This window comes from Mobula hypostoma, chromosome X1 (genome assembly GCF_963921235.1).
Source record: "Mobula hypostoma chromosome X1, sMobHyp1.1, whole genome shotgun sequence".
Lineage (NCBI taxonomy): Eukaryota > Metazoa > Chordata > Chondrichthyes > Myliobatiformes > Myliobatidae > Mobula > Mobula hypostoma.
This window is the reverse complement of record NC_086128.1, coordinates 58,849,304-58,864,940: the sequence shown is the minus strand read 5'-3', so window position 1 is coordinate 58,864,940 and position 15,637 is coordinate 58,849,304. Positions and strand designations below refer to the sequence as shown.

General features: G+C 44.3%; 1 protein-coding gene across 1 annotated transcript in view; it reads right to left on the bottom strand.

The window, feature by feature from the left end:
- Window positions 1–214: 214 nt before the first annotated feature.
- Window positions 215–15,637, bottom strand: part of mrpl45 (mitochondrial ribosomal protein L45) — a 57,930-nt gene continuing 42,507 nt past the window's right edge. Inside the window, exons 6-8 of the mRNA XM_063037087.1 lie at window positions 15,136–15,285; window positions 10,420–10,593; window positions 215–3,235 (exon numbers count right to left, since the gene is read on the bottom strand). Coding sequence (XP_062893157.1) covers window positions 3,137–3,235; window positions 10,420–10,593; window positions 15,136–15,285 — 423 coding nt within the window. The 3' untranslated portion in view covers window positions 215–3,136. The remainder of the gene's footprint in view (window positions 3,236–10,419; window positions 10,594–15,135; window positions 15,286–15,637) is intronic.

Sequence of the window (15,637 nt, the reverse complement as noted above, 5' to 3'; positions counted from 1 at the left end):
ACAGGCACCAGCCTCTCCACCATGGAGGACATCTTTAAAAGTCGATGCCTCAAAAAGGCAGCATCCATCATGAGGGTCTGTCACCATTTGGGACATGCCCTCTTCTCATTATGACCATCATGGACGAGGTACAGGAGCCTGAAGACCACACAAAATGTTTTAGAGACAGTTTCTTCCACTTTGCCATCAGACTTCTGAACAGTCAATGAACCCATGAACACGTTCTCTTTTTGCACTATTAACTTATTTATTGTAACTTGAAATCATTTTTATCTATTGTGCCATACTCCTGCCACAAAACAACAAATTTCATGACATGTCCTGTAGATACAGATAGGATATAGTTAGGGTAAATGCAAGCAGGCTTTTTCCACTGAGGTCGGGCGAGACTAGAACTAGAGGTCATGGGTTAAGAGTAAAAGGTGAAATATTTAACGCGAACCTGATGGTGGCACAAGTGTGGAGCCAGCTGCCAGTGGAAGTGGCGGATGCGAATTCGATTTTAACATTTAGTAGGTACACGGATGGGTGGAGTAAGGAGGGCTATAGTCCAGGTGCAGGTTGATGGGCCAAGGCAGAATAATAGTTTGGCAGAGACTAGATGGGCTGAAGGGCTTGTTTCTGTGCTGATGTGCTCTATGACTCTATATGCCAGTGATAATGAACCTGATTCTGATACTGACTTTCCTGCTTTGATGCAGTGGTGAACCCGTGTTACCCTGTCAGAAGTTCTGTCCTTCCAGTGGTCTCATGTGGCAGCCAAGACTCAGGTGGTCATGAGGTCAAGTCACTCTTCAGAGATCTACCAGGATCTCTGCAATGACTGAGAATTTCCTTGCTGGAGAAAGGCTGTGAACTCCAGGCAGATTGTTGGGTTCAAACTCATGAGTGTATACCATTCATTGAGGTCTTGGGACAAATAACAGTCGTTAGCACAACGCTTTACAGTACCGGTGACCCAGATTCAATTCCCACTGCTGTCTGTGAGGATTTTTACGTCCTCCCTATGATCATGTGGGTTTCCTCCGGGTGCCCTGGTTTCCTCCCACAGTCCAAAGACGTACCAGTTGGTAGGTTAATTGGTCATTGTAAATTGTCCCGTGATTATGCTGGGTTAAATAGCGGGTTGCTGGGCAGTGATACTCAAAGGGCGAGAAGGGCCTACTCCGCGCTATATCCCAATAAATAAATACCATGTGTACTACAAACCCAAGAACTGTAATTAACATCATTTATTGAATGTTACAGACTGGGTTATAGGGCTGACGTCACACCTTAGTGTTGAGCTGACGACAGCCTCGTTTTTGTTCCTTCGGACTACAAACTCATCTCTGATTACTCACCATCTGTACAGAATATAGTGAAAACCAAACCAGAATCAAAACACAAAATGCTGGTGAATTCAGCAGGTCAGGCAGCATCTATGTAGAAGAATAAACAGTTGATGTTTTGGGCTGAGAACCTACATCAGGACTGGAGAGGATGAGGGCAGAAGCCAGAATAAGAAGGTGGGGGAGGGCAGGGAATTTAAACTGTGAGGTGATACGTGAAGCCAGGTGAAGGGGGAAGGTGGGTAGGGATTGGGATGAAGTGAGAAGCTGTGAGGTGAAAGGTGGAAAAGGTAAAGAGCTGAAGGAAGAGGAATCTGATTGGAGAGAAGCGTAGACCAATGGAGAAAGGGAAGAAGGAGGGGCACCTGGGGAGGTTATAGGCAGGTGAGAAGGGAAGGGGTAAGAAGGGACCAGAATGGGAAATTGAAAAAGGAGGAAGCAGGTACGAAATCACTACTCTGGAGGAACGCCATTATCTGCAGACTGCTACCTACAAAAATTTGAATGCATCAGCGATGAGTCACTACAAACACACCAGTTCTCTTGGTATGAAGACCAGCTAGGGAAGTGCTCTCTGTAGGTTTTATGATGCCAGTCTGTACATCTTAAGCTCTAAACCAGTTACTGTGAGATACCATTTCCTGCAGATTGCTCAGGACTCCAGAGGTAGAGACCTAAAGCCCAAAGGCTCTGGGTCGTCTTCTCTGGAGGTGAGAGGTCCGATGTTGTGAGTCTAGGCCAGGGACTGGAGGTCGGAGGCCTGATGTCTGCAAGTCTAGGCTTGGGAGTGGAGGTTGGATGCCTAATGTCTGTGAGTCTAGCCCAGGGAGTGGAAGTTGAAGGAATGATTTCTGCAAATCTAGGCCAGGAACTGGAAGTCAAAGGCCTGACGTCTGTGAGTCTAGGCCAGGAACTGGAGGTCAGTGGCCTGATTTCTGCTCGTCTTGGCCAGGGAGTGGAGGTCAGAGGCCCAATTTCTGCAAGTCTAGGCCTGGGAGTGGAGGTTGGATGCCTGATGTTTGCGAGCCTAGACCAGGGATTGGTATGTCTGCTAGTCAAGGTCAGGGACTGCAGGTCGAAGACCTGATTTCTGCAAGTCTAGGCTATGGCAGAGGCTGGAGGCTCGCTGCCTGTGAGTCTGCAACTTAGGAATGGAGTCCTGTCTTGGGGTAGAAAGACTGTCTGTGTGTGTGAGTGGGGTGGGGTGGGTGTGGCTTGTTTTGTGTTGAGTTTTCTTTTGGTTGTTGCTGCTTGTGCTGTTTTGCTGAGTATTATGGTCTGGCGATGCTTGGGGGCTGTCCCCAGCACATCGTTAGGTGTGTTGGCTGTTAACACAAAAATGACGCACTCACTGTATGCACGTGATAACTAAATCTGAATCTGAGAATTAACGAGAGAAATAAACTTGTGCTGGGATTGGACTTGGACTAAATAATAAATTCTGATGAAAAACCAAAGTGGATTAGAGTCAGATTTCTGAATGGTCCATGAACATTTTTGCTCTCCTTTTGCACTACTTAATTTTGGTTGATCTATATTTCTTAATATAATTCATAGTATATTTTATGTTTTGCATTGTACTGCTGCCCCAAAACAAGGTTCACGACATACGTCAATGACAATTTGTTATTCTGATTCTGATCTGTACTGTACCAGCTCCATGCACCTTTATTTGTCTCGGAGGGTCTGGCACTGGCCAGTTAATGCAGAGTAGATACAGGTTGCACATAAATTTAATTTGTGTCCCAGCACAAACAGCAATGGAGAAATGTTTTCAATCCGTCTGTATCTCCCCGCAGGACTGCTCACTTACTCCACTGCACAGGTTCAGTTTTCGGTATCTCAATATTCTTTGCTTCAAACTCTTCCCACGGCTGCAGCTTGGGTCCAGGAATCATAATGGTCTGGTGTTTAAAAAAAGACAAATTATCATTTCCATCACTGAAATTATTAAACATCTTTCACCTTTCCTGCTTTACAGAGCAAGAATAGAATTCAAAAGTAACTCCACTGTCCATCCTATATTATATGGAATATTTTAAAGACATGGGTGTCAGGTTTTAAAGAAATCCTCCACTGTAATTGTAGATTTCTTACACCCAAATCAGTCTTGGCTTCTAGCTTCAATATACAGATTAGAGCACAAAATCTTACCTGACGCACTAGCTCATGGCAGATGGAGTTGAATCTGGCAAAGTGTGAAGTGATTCACTTTCAAAGGTCAAATTCGAAGGCAGAATACAGGGTCCTTATTAGCAGTGTGGAGGAACAGAGGAATATTGTGGTCCCTCAAAATTGCCGCGCAAGTTGATAAGGTGGTTAAAAATGCGTTTGGCGTGTTGGCCTTCATTAGTCAGAACACTGAATTCAAAAGTCATGAGGTAATGTTGCAGCTCTATAAAGCTTTGGTTAGACCACACTTGGAATATTGTGTTCAGTTCTGGTCACCTCATTATAGGAAGGATGTGGAAGCTTTAGAGAGGGTGCAGAGGAGATTTACCAGGATGTTGCCTGGGTTAAAGAGCATGTCTTATGAGGATAGGTTGAGTGAGCTAGGGCTTTTCTCTAGACCAAAAGAGGATGAGGGAGAGGGGATGTCAGAGATCAGGCTTTTGCACAGAGAGTGGTAGGTGTATGGAACACGCCGCCAGGGGTGGTGGTAGAGGCAGATACATTAGGGACATTTAAGAGACTTTTAGATAGGCACATTGATCACAGAAAAACGGAAGGATTGATTTTAAGAATAGGTTAAAAGGTCAGCACAACATCATGGCTGAAAGGCCTGTACTATATTTGGTCTTCTATGTTCTCATTACTGAGGGACCGACTACACTGCAAGTGACGCATGTCAGATGAGTAAGCTAAGATTCCATCTTGGATAATTGTAAAAGAAATTCTCGTGGCATTATTCAAGCAGCAAGAGGATTATCCCTGGTATCCAGCTAATAATTACCTTTCAAGCATCAGACAGATATGTGGTGTCTTCTGGGGAGCTTCTCTTAAAAGGGCTGCAGAATGACCATATTACAATTGCAAACACTCACATAGAGCGTAGACCACTACAGCACAGTACAGGCCCTCTTGTGCTGACCTTTTAAGCTACTAAGATCAATCTAACTCTTCCTTCCCACATCACCCTCCATTTTTCTAACATCCACATGTCTAACAGTCTCTTAAATGTCCTTAATGTATCTGCCTCTACCGCCATGCCTGGCAATGCATTCTACTGAGCCATCACCCTCTGTGTAAAGGACTTACCTCTGACATCCCTCCTTGACCTGAAAATTATGTACCCTCGTTTTAGCCATTTCTACCCTGGGAAAAAGTCTTTGGCTATCCACTTGATCTGTGCCTCTTATCAAAGATTTAAAGTACATTTATTATCAAAGTATGTATACAGTATGGAACCAAGAGATCCATCCTCCCGCATACAGCCACGAAACAAAGAAACACCATGGAACCCGTTCAAACACCCAACGCATGAGAGAAAGAACAGATCACGCAAACAGTAATAAAGTGAGTAACACACAGAATATTAAATTTCAAACTGCAGAGTCCTCAAAATGGTCTAGGAATGTTCAGTTCAATTTAGCACCATGTCATTCCTTTGCTGCACTGAAGCACCATGATCAAATTGTGCAAGTAGCAGAAAAGAAAGATCATCTTGTACACCTCTATCATCGTTCTTCACTCCAAAGAGAAAAGCCCTCGCTTGCTCAGCCTATCTTCATCAAGTATACAATGATTTTTATTAGCAAAATGGAAGATTTCTACAGATGAACTGTGGAGAGCAATATAACTGGCTGCATCACTGTCTGGTATTGGGGGGGCCACTGCACAGAACCAAAATAAGCTTCAGAAAGTTGTGTACTCAGTCAGCTCCATCATGGGTATTAGCCTCCCCAGTATCCAGGACATCGTCAAGGAGAATCTTTAAGGACACCCAGGACGTGCCCTCTTCTCATTGCTACCATCAGGGAGGAGGTACAGGAGCCTGAAGACACACACTCAACGATTCAGGAACAGCTTCTTCCCCTCTGCCATCAGGGAGGAGGTACAGGAGTCTGAAGACACACACTCAACGATTCAGGAACAGCTTCTTCCCCTCTGCCATCAGGGAGGAGATACAGGAGCCTGAAGACACACACTCAACGATTCAGGAACAGCTTCTTCCCCTCTGCCATCCAATTTCTAAATGGACATTGAACTCATGAACACCACCTCACTACTTTTTTTTTACTCTTTTCATACTATTTATTTAATTTAACTTTATATATACTGTAATTTACAGTTTTTAAGTATTGCAATGTACTGCTGCCACATAACAAATTTCACGAGATATGCCAGTGATATTAAACATAATTCTGATTCTGAAATACATGTTTCTCTTGTTCTTCTGTTGTGTAACTGTAACTTGCTCATAGTTTTGGGTTCTACTTAAGTGTTCACAATTGTAACATAGTAATTTTGCAGGCTATTTAAGACATGCTTCCACTAACAGATACCATACATCTGTCTGTTAGTTGAAAGGTAATTATTGGCTGGGCTACCAGGAATAATCCTCTTGCTGTTTGAATAATGTCATGGGAATTTCTTTCACAGTCAGCTGAGACACCAAGATAGGGCTATAGCTTACTCAAGATTCAAGATAGTTTAATGTCATTTCCAGTACACAGTGTAAAGGAGAACAAAATAATTGTTATTCTGGACCTGATGCAGAACAAAAAACAACACAGTAAGATTAAGAACACAATAATAATAAAAAAACACAACTATAAATACATAAGTTAGCTTGTGTACAATACTGTGCAAAAGTCTTAGGCACCCCAGATGTTCCGAAAACTTTTGCACCGTACTGTATTGCCAACGTGGAGCAGAGAGTGAATATGGCCTTCACAGCCATCTATAGCAGCGGTTCCCAACCACCGGGCCGCGGACTGGTGCCGGGCCGCAAAGCATGTGCTACTGGGCCGCGAGGAAGCGATATGATTTGGCGATAGGAGTCAGCTGCATCTTTGCTCATTCCCTGTCACGCCCACTGTTGAGCTTGAACGCACGCGAGGTCATTACCCGCGCGTCATCCATGTCAGCGCGGAAAGGAGATCAACTCCTCGAGCTTGCAAATGACGGCGGGCTGAAAAGTATGTTTGACATAACATCTCTGCTGGCATTCTGGATCAAATTCAAGGCTAAATATCCTGAGATAGCCATGAAAGCACTGAAAACGTTGCTTCCATTTCCAACATATCTCTGCAATGAACGCAACGAAAGCTAAATTGCGGAATAGACTGGACACAAGGAACCCCCTTCGAGGATCGCTGTCTCCCATCACCCCTCGATGGGACCGTCTTGTTGCAGGAAAACAAGCCGAGGGCTCCCACTGATTCAGCGATATTGGTGTGTTGCAATGATTTTATATGTTCATACGGGGAAAATATGTGCTGTGTGTTTAATATCCCAACGTTACTTAAAATGTTATGATGCTATTGACTTATATAACCATATAACAATTACAGCACGGAAACAGGCCATCTCTGCCCTTCTAGTCTGTGTCGAATGCTACTCTCACCTAGTCCCACTGACCTGCACTCAGCCCATAACCGTCCATTCCTTTCCTGTCCATATATCTATCCAATTTTTCTTTAAATGCTAATATCGAATCTGCCTCTACCACTTCACCTGGAAGTTCGTTCAACACTTACTTCAAGCTCCCCTATCCTCCCCTGATAATTGACTTATCACTATACTCATGCGAAGAAAATATGTGCTGTGTGTTTAATATTAAATTCGTAAGATAAACCCTTTTAGAAAGGAAATTGAGTGAATTAGCCACTTATCACCGATATTCCGGTCGTGATTAACACCCCCCTCCCCCCCCCGAACAGAATCGCCAAAAACGATTTGTAGAAAAAAACTGTACATTCATGCGCGCTAGTGCCCGCGCAAGGCTTCATGGTCATTGTAGTCTTCCTCAGGGTAAACCCAGCGTATTTGACTGCTACTCTCGTCCATTGGCAACCCTACCCACCAACCCCCACCCCCCCAGTTGGCCAGTCCACAAGAATATTGTCAATATTAAACCGGTCTGCAGTGCAAAAAAGGTTGGGAACCCCTGATCTATAGCACATCATTCCACAGGCAAATAATTACTTGGGAGAATGGGACCTGCTCACGGGGTTTCATAACCGGCCATTGTTGTTCGGCACACCAAGGGCTCGGCCTAAGAGTCCGGCTCGGATTTGGAAGCCGAGGATCTCGGGGCTCTGGAGACGGGCAGATCGAGGGTCGGTGTCGCGACAGGAGACCCGTGTGTCATCAGAATATCTACGGCTGTGTGCCCGGAGACCCGAGATCTTTGAGGTCTTTGGGCACAGAGCTCGAAAAAAGCGACATAATGGATTTTTAACATGGTAAACCAGCAAGTTATTTGTTATGTCTCCCCGCCTGCTGGGAAAACGGAGACACCTCCTTCTCCCTTATTAGGGCGAGAGAGAGACCCTGTGGCATGTCGTATATCGGGTGAAACACGAAGTCTTTGGGGTAACTGCAAGTCTGTGTCTTTGCTGTTGCTTTGCTCACTCTTGAGTGCTCAGTGGCAGTGCCGATGCTGTTTTTTGCCGGTGGGGGGAGGGGGATCATTGCTCGCTGCCGCTTACACGTGGGAGGGAGGAACTGGGGGGGACTTTGGGGTTCTAACATTTAACTGTCGTTCATTTTTTGGGACACTCCTCTGTTTTCATGGATGGTTGCGAAGAAAAAGCATTTCAGGATGTATATTGTATACATTTCTCTGACATTAAATGTACCTTTGAACCTTGAACCATTGAGATTTGCCACCCTCTGGCTAGAGAAATTCCTCATCTCTGTTCCAAAAGAACATCCTTCTACCCTGAAGTTGTACCCTCTGGTTCTAGACTCCCCCACTATAGGAAACATACTCTCCATGCCCACTCTGTCTAGGCCTTTCAATATTCAGTAGGTTTCAATGAGATCCCCCTCGTTCTTCTAAACTCCATTGAATATAGGCCCAGTGGCATCAATCTCATTTTGGAATCAATGCCAATCCTGCATGCCTTGTCAATGAGAGAGGACGGAGGAGAATGGCTAGACTGGTTCAAGCTGACAGGAAGGCAATTGTAACACAAATAACCACGTGTTACAACAGTGGTGTGCAGAGGAACATCTCTGAATGTACAACATGTCGAATCTTGTAGTGGATGGGCTACAGCAGCAGAAAACCACACTGGGTTCCACTCCGCTACCTAATAAAATGGTCACTGAGTGTATGTTTCAGTATGTTGAGATCATGCAGTATTTCCGTATTAGGGGTTTTTTCCATCAAACGCTGGTGTTTCTGTGGTTTGGAGGTAGGAGGCTTCTATGTAAATGTTTCTCTTGGAAAGTTGAAAGGTGGGCAGACAGTAAATTCCACCTGTGCTGTTTGTGTGAAATGTTCAGTGACTTGTACCCATTGCACAATGGGTTTGCCTGAAATATTTCTATCTTAAGCTATTAGGCATTAATTATCGCACAGAAGAAATGAAACAAGATCATGCAGATGCTGGAAATCTTAAGCAATGCACAAAAAAGCTGGAGGAACTCAGCAGCTCTAAATAGAGTGGACTTGCAGAGGATGCTTCCTAAAGTGGGGGAGTCTAAGACCCGAGGGCCCAGCCTCAGAATAGGAAGTCCTTTTAGAACAGAGAATGAGGAGGAGTTTCTTTATCCAGAGGATGGTGAATCTGTGGAATTCATTGCTACAGATGGCTATGAAGGCCAAGTAATTGAGTATACTTAAAGTGGACGTTGAGAGGTTCTTGATTAGTAAAGGCACCAAAGGTCACGGGGAGAGGCAGAAGAATTGGGGTTATGAGGAATAAAGCAATCATGATTGAATGGTGGAGCAGACTCAATGGGCTGAAAGGCTTCATTCTGCTCCTGTGTCTTATGGTCTTTAAATGCCCACTATTACTTTAGTGGGGGGAGGGGATTAAACTCCATCACGACTATGTTCAGGTTGCAGCGAGGTAAGGGTTAATATAATGCCCAGGCAAGGATAGATTGCACATCAGAATCAGAACCAGGTTTAATATCACCGGCATATGTCGTGAAATTTGTTGTTATGCAGCGGCAGAACTCTGCAATACATAGTGATAAAAACTGTAAATTACAGTAAGTATATATATAAGTTACATTAAATGAGTAGTGCAGAAAGAGAATAAAGAAGTAGTGAGGTACTGTTCATGGGTTCACTACTTTTGTTTTCTTTTTGCGCTACTTATTTAATGTAACATTTTTAGATAAACTGCAGAAAGCCAGGCAAGAAAGGTATTTGAAGAGCATGACTTCCTTTTGCATGGATTGTGGGGGGAGTTGGTGCAGTAACAGAGCCATTTCACTTACTGTACAGGAAAGCTGCAAAACACACACACCAACTAAGAGACAATTACAGAGTCCAGTGAATCAGCTTCGACAACTGTTCTTCAACTCAATCAATTAAAAGCTTTTATATAATGTAAAAATAAAGTAATTCTCTTCTACAACTAAAGAGCAAACACCAGAAATTAGGTTATTCACATCTGTTTTCAACATCTAGGACATCCCTCATATTACAAATAAGTTTTGTTCGGGAAGGCTGTGCACGACACAGAAACTCTTCACGGTATGATCACCAATTCTCTACTGTGTAAAAAGCTCATTATGTAAGGTTCAGCTGCAAGATCAGGGATATTTAGTCAACTGTATGATTCAGTTCCTTTTTAAAAGTCACATTCAACGTGCACTCAGTGACCACTCTACTTATTTACACCCCATCTGACACCAACAATCATTCCACAGTCAAAGTCACTTAGATCACATTTCTTCCCCATTCTGATGTTTGGTCTGAACAACAACTGAACCTCCTGACCGTGCCTGCATGCTTTTATGCATTGAGTTGCTGCCAGGTGATTAGTGATTCGATATTTGCATTACATATGTATGTAATAAAATGGTGACTGAGTAAATACTAATGTTACAGAGGTAGGTGAACAACTATGGTGATAAGCTAACATAACTGAGCACTCGGTATAACAGCCCACAAAATTACCTTAATGATAGGATCTTTGGGTGGGGCCCAGGCAGGTACAATCTTTCCATGCATTCTCCATGATCCATAGGGATTGACTAAGTGTCTCTCAAACACCACGTACTCCAAGACGTCTTTTGGTAAGTCCTCGTTGCCATGCATCAGCCGACCAAATCGGTCATAAATGGCTAAAGTCTAGAAGTCAGAGAGAGAATGGTTAATGGTTTTCCATTAACAATATCAAAGTCGATCAGTATAGTCAATTATGGGTGAAAAAAGATTCTCTCAAAACTAACAGGAAAGAAAAAAAAAGGCCTTAATCCTATCATGACTGGAACATACAATTTTCTTTTAAAGATTCATGCCCAAAACAAGTAGGAAACACTCATCAGATCAGGCAACACCTGGGGAGAAAGAAATAGATTTAATTTTTCAGGATGATAATCATTTCTGAAGATCATTATATGCATGTTGTATGACATCATCATTCTGTGCTGTGTCATGATGTAGGCGATCATGGTCTTCTCACGACCATGATTGTTCTTGGTCAATTTCTCTACAGAAATGGTTTGCCATTGTCTTTACAAGACGGGTGACCCCAGCCATTATCAATACGCTTCAGAGAGTGTCTGCCTGGTGTCAGTGGTCACATAACCAGGACTTGTGATCTGCACCAACTGCTCCCATGGCTTCATGTGATCCCAAGTTGGGGGGGGGGGGGGGTCTAAGCAGGTGCTACACTTGGCCCAAGGGTGACCTGCAGGCTAGTGGAGGGAAAGAGTGCCTAATACCTCCTTTGGTAGAGAGGTATCTCCACCCCACCACCCAATTTTAGGAGAGGGAACACAGAATATAGAAAATGGAACAGTCCAGCACTGTACAGACTCTTAATCTACTCCAAGCCCTCCATTTTTATTTCATCCATGTGCCAATCTCTTAAATGTTTCTAATGTATCTCCCTCTACCACCACCCCTGGCAGCGCATTCCACGCACCCAACACTCTCTGTAAAAGGCCTACCTCTGACATCATCCCTGTACTTTCTTTCAAAAACCTTTAAATATGTCCCTGGTATTAGCCATTTCCACCCTAGGAAAAAGTCTCTGGCTGCTCATTCGATCTATGCCTATTATCATCTTGTATATCTCTATCAAATCAACTCTCATCCTCCTTCACTCCAAAGAGAAAAGCCCTAGCTCGCTCAACCTTTTCTCATAAGACATGCTCTCTCATCCAGGCAGCATCTCCTCTGCAACCTCTCTAAAGCTCCCCATCCTTTCCATCCATGCTGATTCAGGAGCCTAATAATCGTAGAGTAGTAACTGGTCCTGAACCTGGTGGTGTGGAACCCAAGGCTTCTTTACATCCTGCCCAATGACAGTAAAGAGAAGAGAGCATGGACTGGATGATGGGGTCCTCGGTGATGGATGCTGCTTTCTGGCGACAACGCTCCTTGTAGATATGCTCAATGGTGGGGAGGGCTTTGCCTACAATGGACTGGGCTGTGTCCACCTCTCCCTGTAGCCTTTTCCTTTTCTGGGCACTGGTGTTCTGATCTGAGACTTGTCACTGAATGTCATTGACAGTGTCAAAGAAAATTGAATGTAAAAAAAAAATCTAATCCAAGACCCTGAGTCTGTGAATGTTGCAGCAGTCTGCCACTGAACACAGTATGGCTCGTCTTCTGCCAAGAAAAAACTGGGGTGAGGCAGCACCAACTCCACCGAGGACACTGTGCCGCACCGCACCCGGCACTCCGGTGGAGCACACCAACGCCTCTCTCCTGGGCAGCTGTAAACAGACGACATCACAGCTTGAGGCCAAGTCCTCACTACGATCGAGGCCACACAGTGGCCCCGTCATCCGCCCCTGCTTCTGCCAATAAATCAGTGAATCAGACTTGCAGCATTCCATATCAACAGTGTCCAAAAGGGTCTTGCAATCACAAGAAAAGCGACTTATATGATCACTCATTGTTAGACCGCACACTGCCTTCACGCACCGACACCAGGTGCAGGCAGCACCACGATCCACACCAAGTCTAGCTCCTTCAGTTTCTCCACCAACCAGCAACTCGATCATGGGGTGGACCTGCAGTACTTTAAGTTCTTAATGTCCAACAGGGCCTTACGATTGTAAAAAATACATTAAAAAAAAAGACAATAACACCTTTTGTTGGCCCCATAGAAGCTGCTGTGCCACCATCTTACCAGAAGTCTACTGTTCTATATACTATATATACAGAATGGAAGCAAGGCTTTTGGCCTAATGGGGTCTGTAAGGATATTCATGGCCTGTGTAATCCTTTCCCATTCCACTTGATCTGTTGTCACATCTTCCTGTATTCCTGGCTCATGTACTTACTTAGATTCCCTTCGAAGCATCAAAATTATTTGCCTTTAACTACTTCATGTGCCAATGCATTGCCCATTTCAATACGGTAAGGAGGTTTTTCACAAATTTCACGTTGGATTTAGTTATCAACTATTTATGTTGGAAACTCCAAGTTTTGTAATCAATATCCACGTTAGAAATGTTCTGATCTTTCGAAGCCTCCACCTTCTTGTCTACTCTCCGCGTGAAGAGAAATTTGTAAGTTAGGAGTCTCATGCAGGTGATAGATCCTTTTGTAACTATTGATACTCAGAATTTATTATCAACGTACATACGTCACCATATACAACACTGAGATTCATTTTCTGCGGGCATCCTCAATAAATCCGTGATAGAATAATAACCATAACAGAGTCAATGAAAGACCGCACCAACTTGGGTGTTGAACCAGAATGCAGAAGACAACAAACTGTACAAATACAAAAAGAAAGAAATAATAGTAATAAATAACTAAGCAATAAATATCGAGAACATGCGATGACGAGTCCTTGAAAGTGAGTCTATTGATTGTGGAAGCATCTCAATGATGGGGCAAGTGTAGTTATCCCCTTTGGTTCAGTTCAGGAGCCTGAAGGTTGAGGGGTAATAACTGTTCCTGAACCTGGTGGTGTGGGACCTGAGGCTCCTGTACCTCCTTCCTGATGGTTGAGGGGTAATAACTGTTCCTGAACCTGGTGGTGTGGGACCTGAGACTCCTGTACTTCCTTCCTGATGGTTAAGGGGTAATAACTGTTCCTGAACCTGGTGGTGTGGGACCTGAGGCTCCTGTACCTCCTTCCTGATCGTTGAGGGGTAATAACTGTTCCTGAACCTGGTGGTGTGGGACCTGAGACTCCTGTACTTCCTTCCTGATGGTTAAGGGGTAATAACTGTTCCTGAACCTGGTGGTGTGGGACCTGAGGCTCCTGTACCTCCTTCCTGATGGTTGAGGGCGTAATAACTGTTCCTGAACCTGGTGGTGTGGGGCCTGAGACTCCTGTACCTCCTTCCTGATGGTTGAGGGGTAATAACTGTTCCTGAACCTGGTGGTGTGGGACCTGAGACTCCTGTACTTCCTTCCTGATGGTGGAGGGGTAATAACTGTTCCTGAACCTGGTGGTGTGGGACCTGAGGCTCCTGTACTTCCTTCCTGATGGTTGAGGGCATAATAACTGTTCCTGAACCTGGTGGTGTGGGACCTGAGACTCCTGTACCTCCTTCCTGATGATTGAGGGGTAATAACTGTTCCTGAACCTGGTGGTGTGGGTCCTGAGGCTCCTGTATCTCCTTCCTGATGGTTGAGGGCGTAATAACTGTTCCTGAACCTGGTGGTGTGGGTCCTGAGGCTCCTGTACCTCCTTCCTGATGGTTGAGCGGTAATAACTGTTCCTGAATCTGGTGATGTGGGTCCTGAGGCTCCTGTATCTCCTTCCTGATGGTTGAGGGCGTAATAACTGTTCCTGAACCTGGTGGTGTGGGTCCTGAGGCTCCTGTACCTCCTTCCTGATGGTTGAGGGGTAATAACTGTTCCTGAATCTGGTGATGTGGGTCCTGAGGCTCCTGTACCTCCTTCCTGATGGTTGAGGGGTAATAACTGTTCCTGAACCTGGTGGTGTGGGACCTGAGACTCCTGTACCTCCTTCCTGATGGTTGAGGGGTAATAACTGTTCCTGAACCTGGTGGTGTGGGTCCTGAGGCTCCTGTACCTTCTTTCTGATGGCAGCAGTGAGAAGAGAGGATGTCCTGGGTGGTGGGTGTCCCTGATGATGGATGCTGCTTTCTGTGGAAGATACTACACTATATCTTCCATTTGGTATCTCTTCACTTAGTTTTCAATTTTTTTTTAAAAGACACTGCATCCAAGATGAGATCAGGCTCTTGAACCAAAGGGATAACTTCATTCAACTTCACTTGCCCCATCATTGAAATGTTCCCACAACCAATGGACTCTTCATCTGACGTTCTTCATCTCATGTTCTCAATATTTATTGCTTATTTATTTATTATTTGTCTTCCTCTTTTGTATTTGCAAAGTTTCTTGTCCTTTGCACATTTTTGTTTGTCCGTCCTGTTGAGTCTGGTCTTTCGTTATTTCTATTATGGTTCTTGGATTTTCTGAGTATGCTCAAGGAAATGAATCTCAGGGTTGTTTATGGTGACATATATGTACTTTGATAATAAACTTACTTTGAACTCTGAGCTACCACATACCTGTTTGTTGGTTGAAGAGTAATTACCGTCTGGGATAATCAGGAATAGTCCTCCTGCTCTTTGAATAATGCCATGGGAATTTCTTACACAAGTTCTAAGGGGTGGTTCTATGTTCTACATCTATCAGTTACAGTAAAGAAGGCTGTTAAAATACCTGCTGCGTGTGGAATCGGATGGTGACCTGGCCATATAAATTCCCCTTGCTGACCATGTCAGGACATCGGATGTGGACAAGCTTCGGTGCTTCCAGGGAGTGCAGGAACTTCCAGCGGATTGTCTTGAACCTGTTGCCACGCACCATGTCCTGATGGAAAGACCAGAGACTCCTATTAATCTGCTTTCCTCAATGGGAAGAAGGATCCATTTTGTATGTTAAAGATGTTTTGCATTTTTAAAGCACCTTTCATGACCTCAGCACAACCAAAAGCGTTTCAAAGTTTAAAAGTTCAAATTTCAAAGTAAGTTTATTATCAAAGAGTACACATATGTCACCATATTTATTTATTATTGAGATACAGCACGGAGTCGGCCTTTCTGGCCTTTCGAGCTGCGCCGCCCAGCAATCCCCCGATTTAACCCCAGCCTAATCACAGGACGATTTACAATGACCAATTAACCTACCAACCGGTACAACTTTGGACTCTGGGAAGAAACGA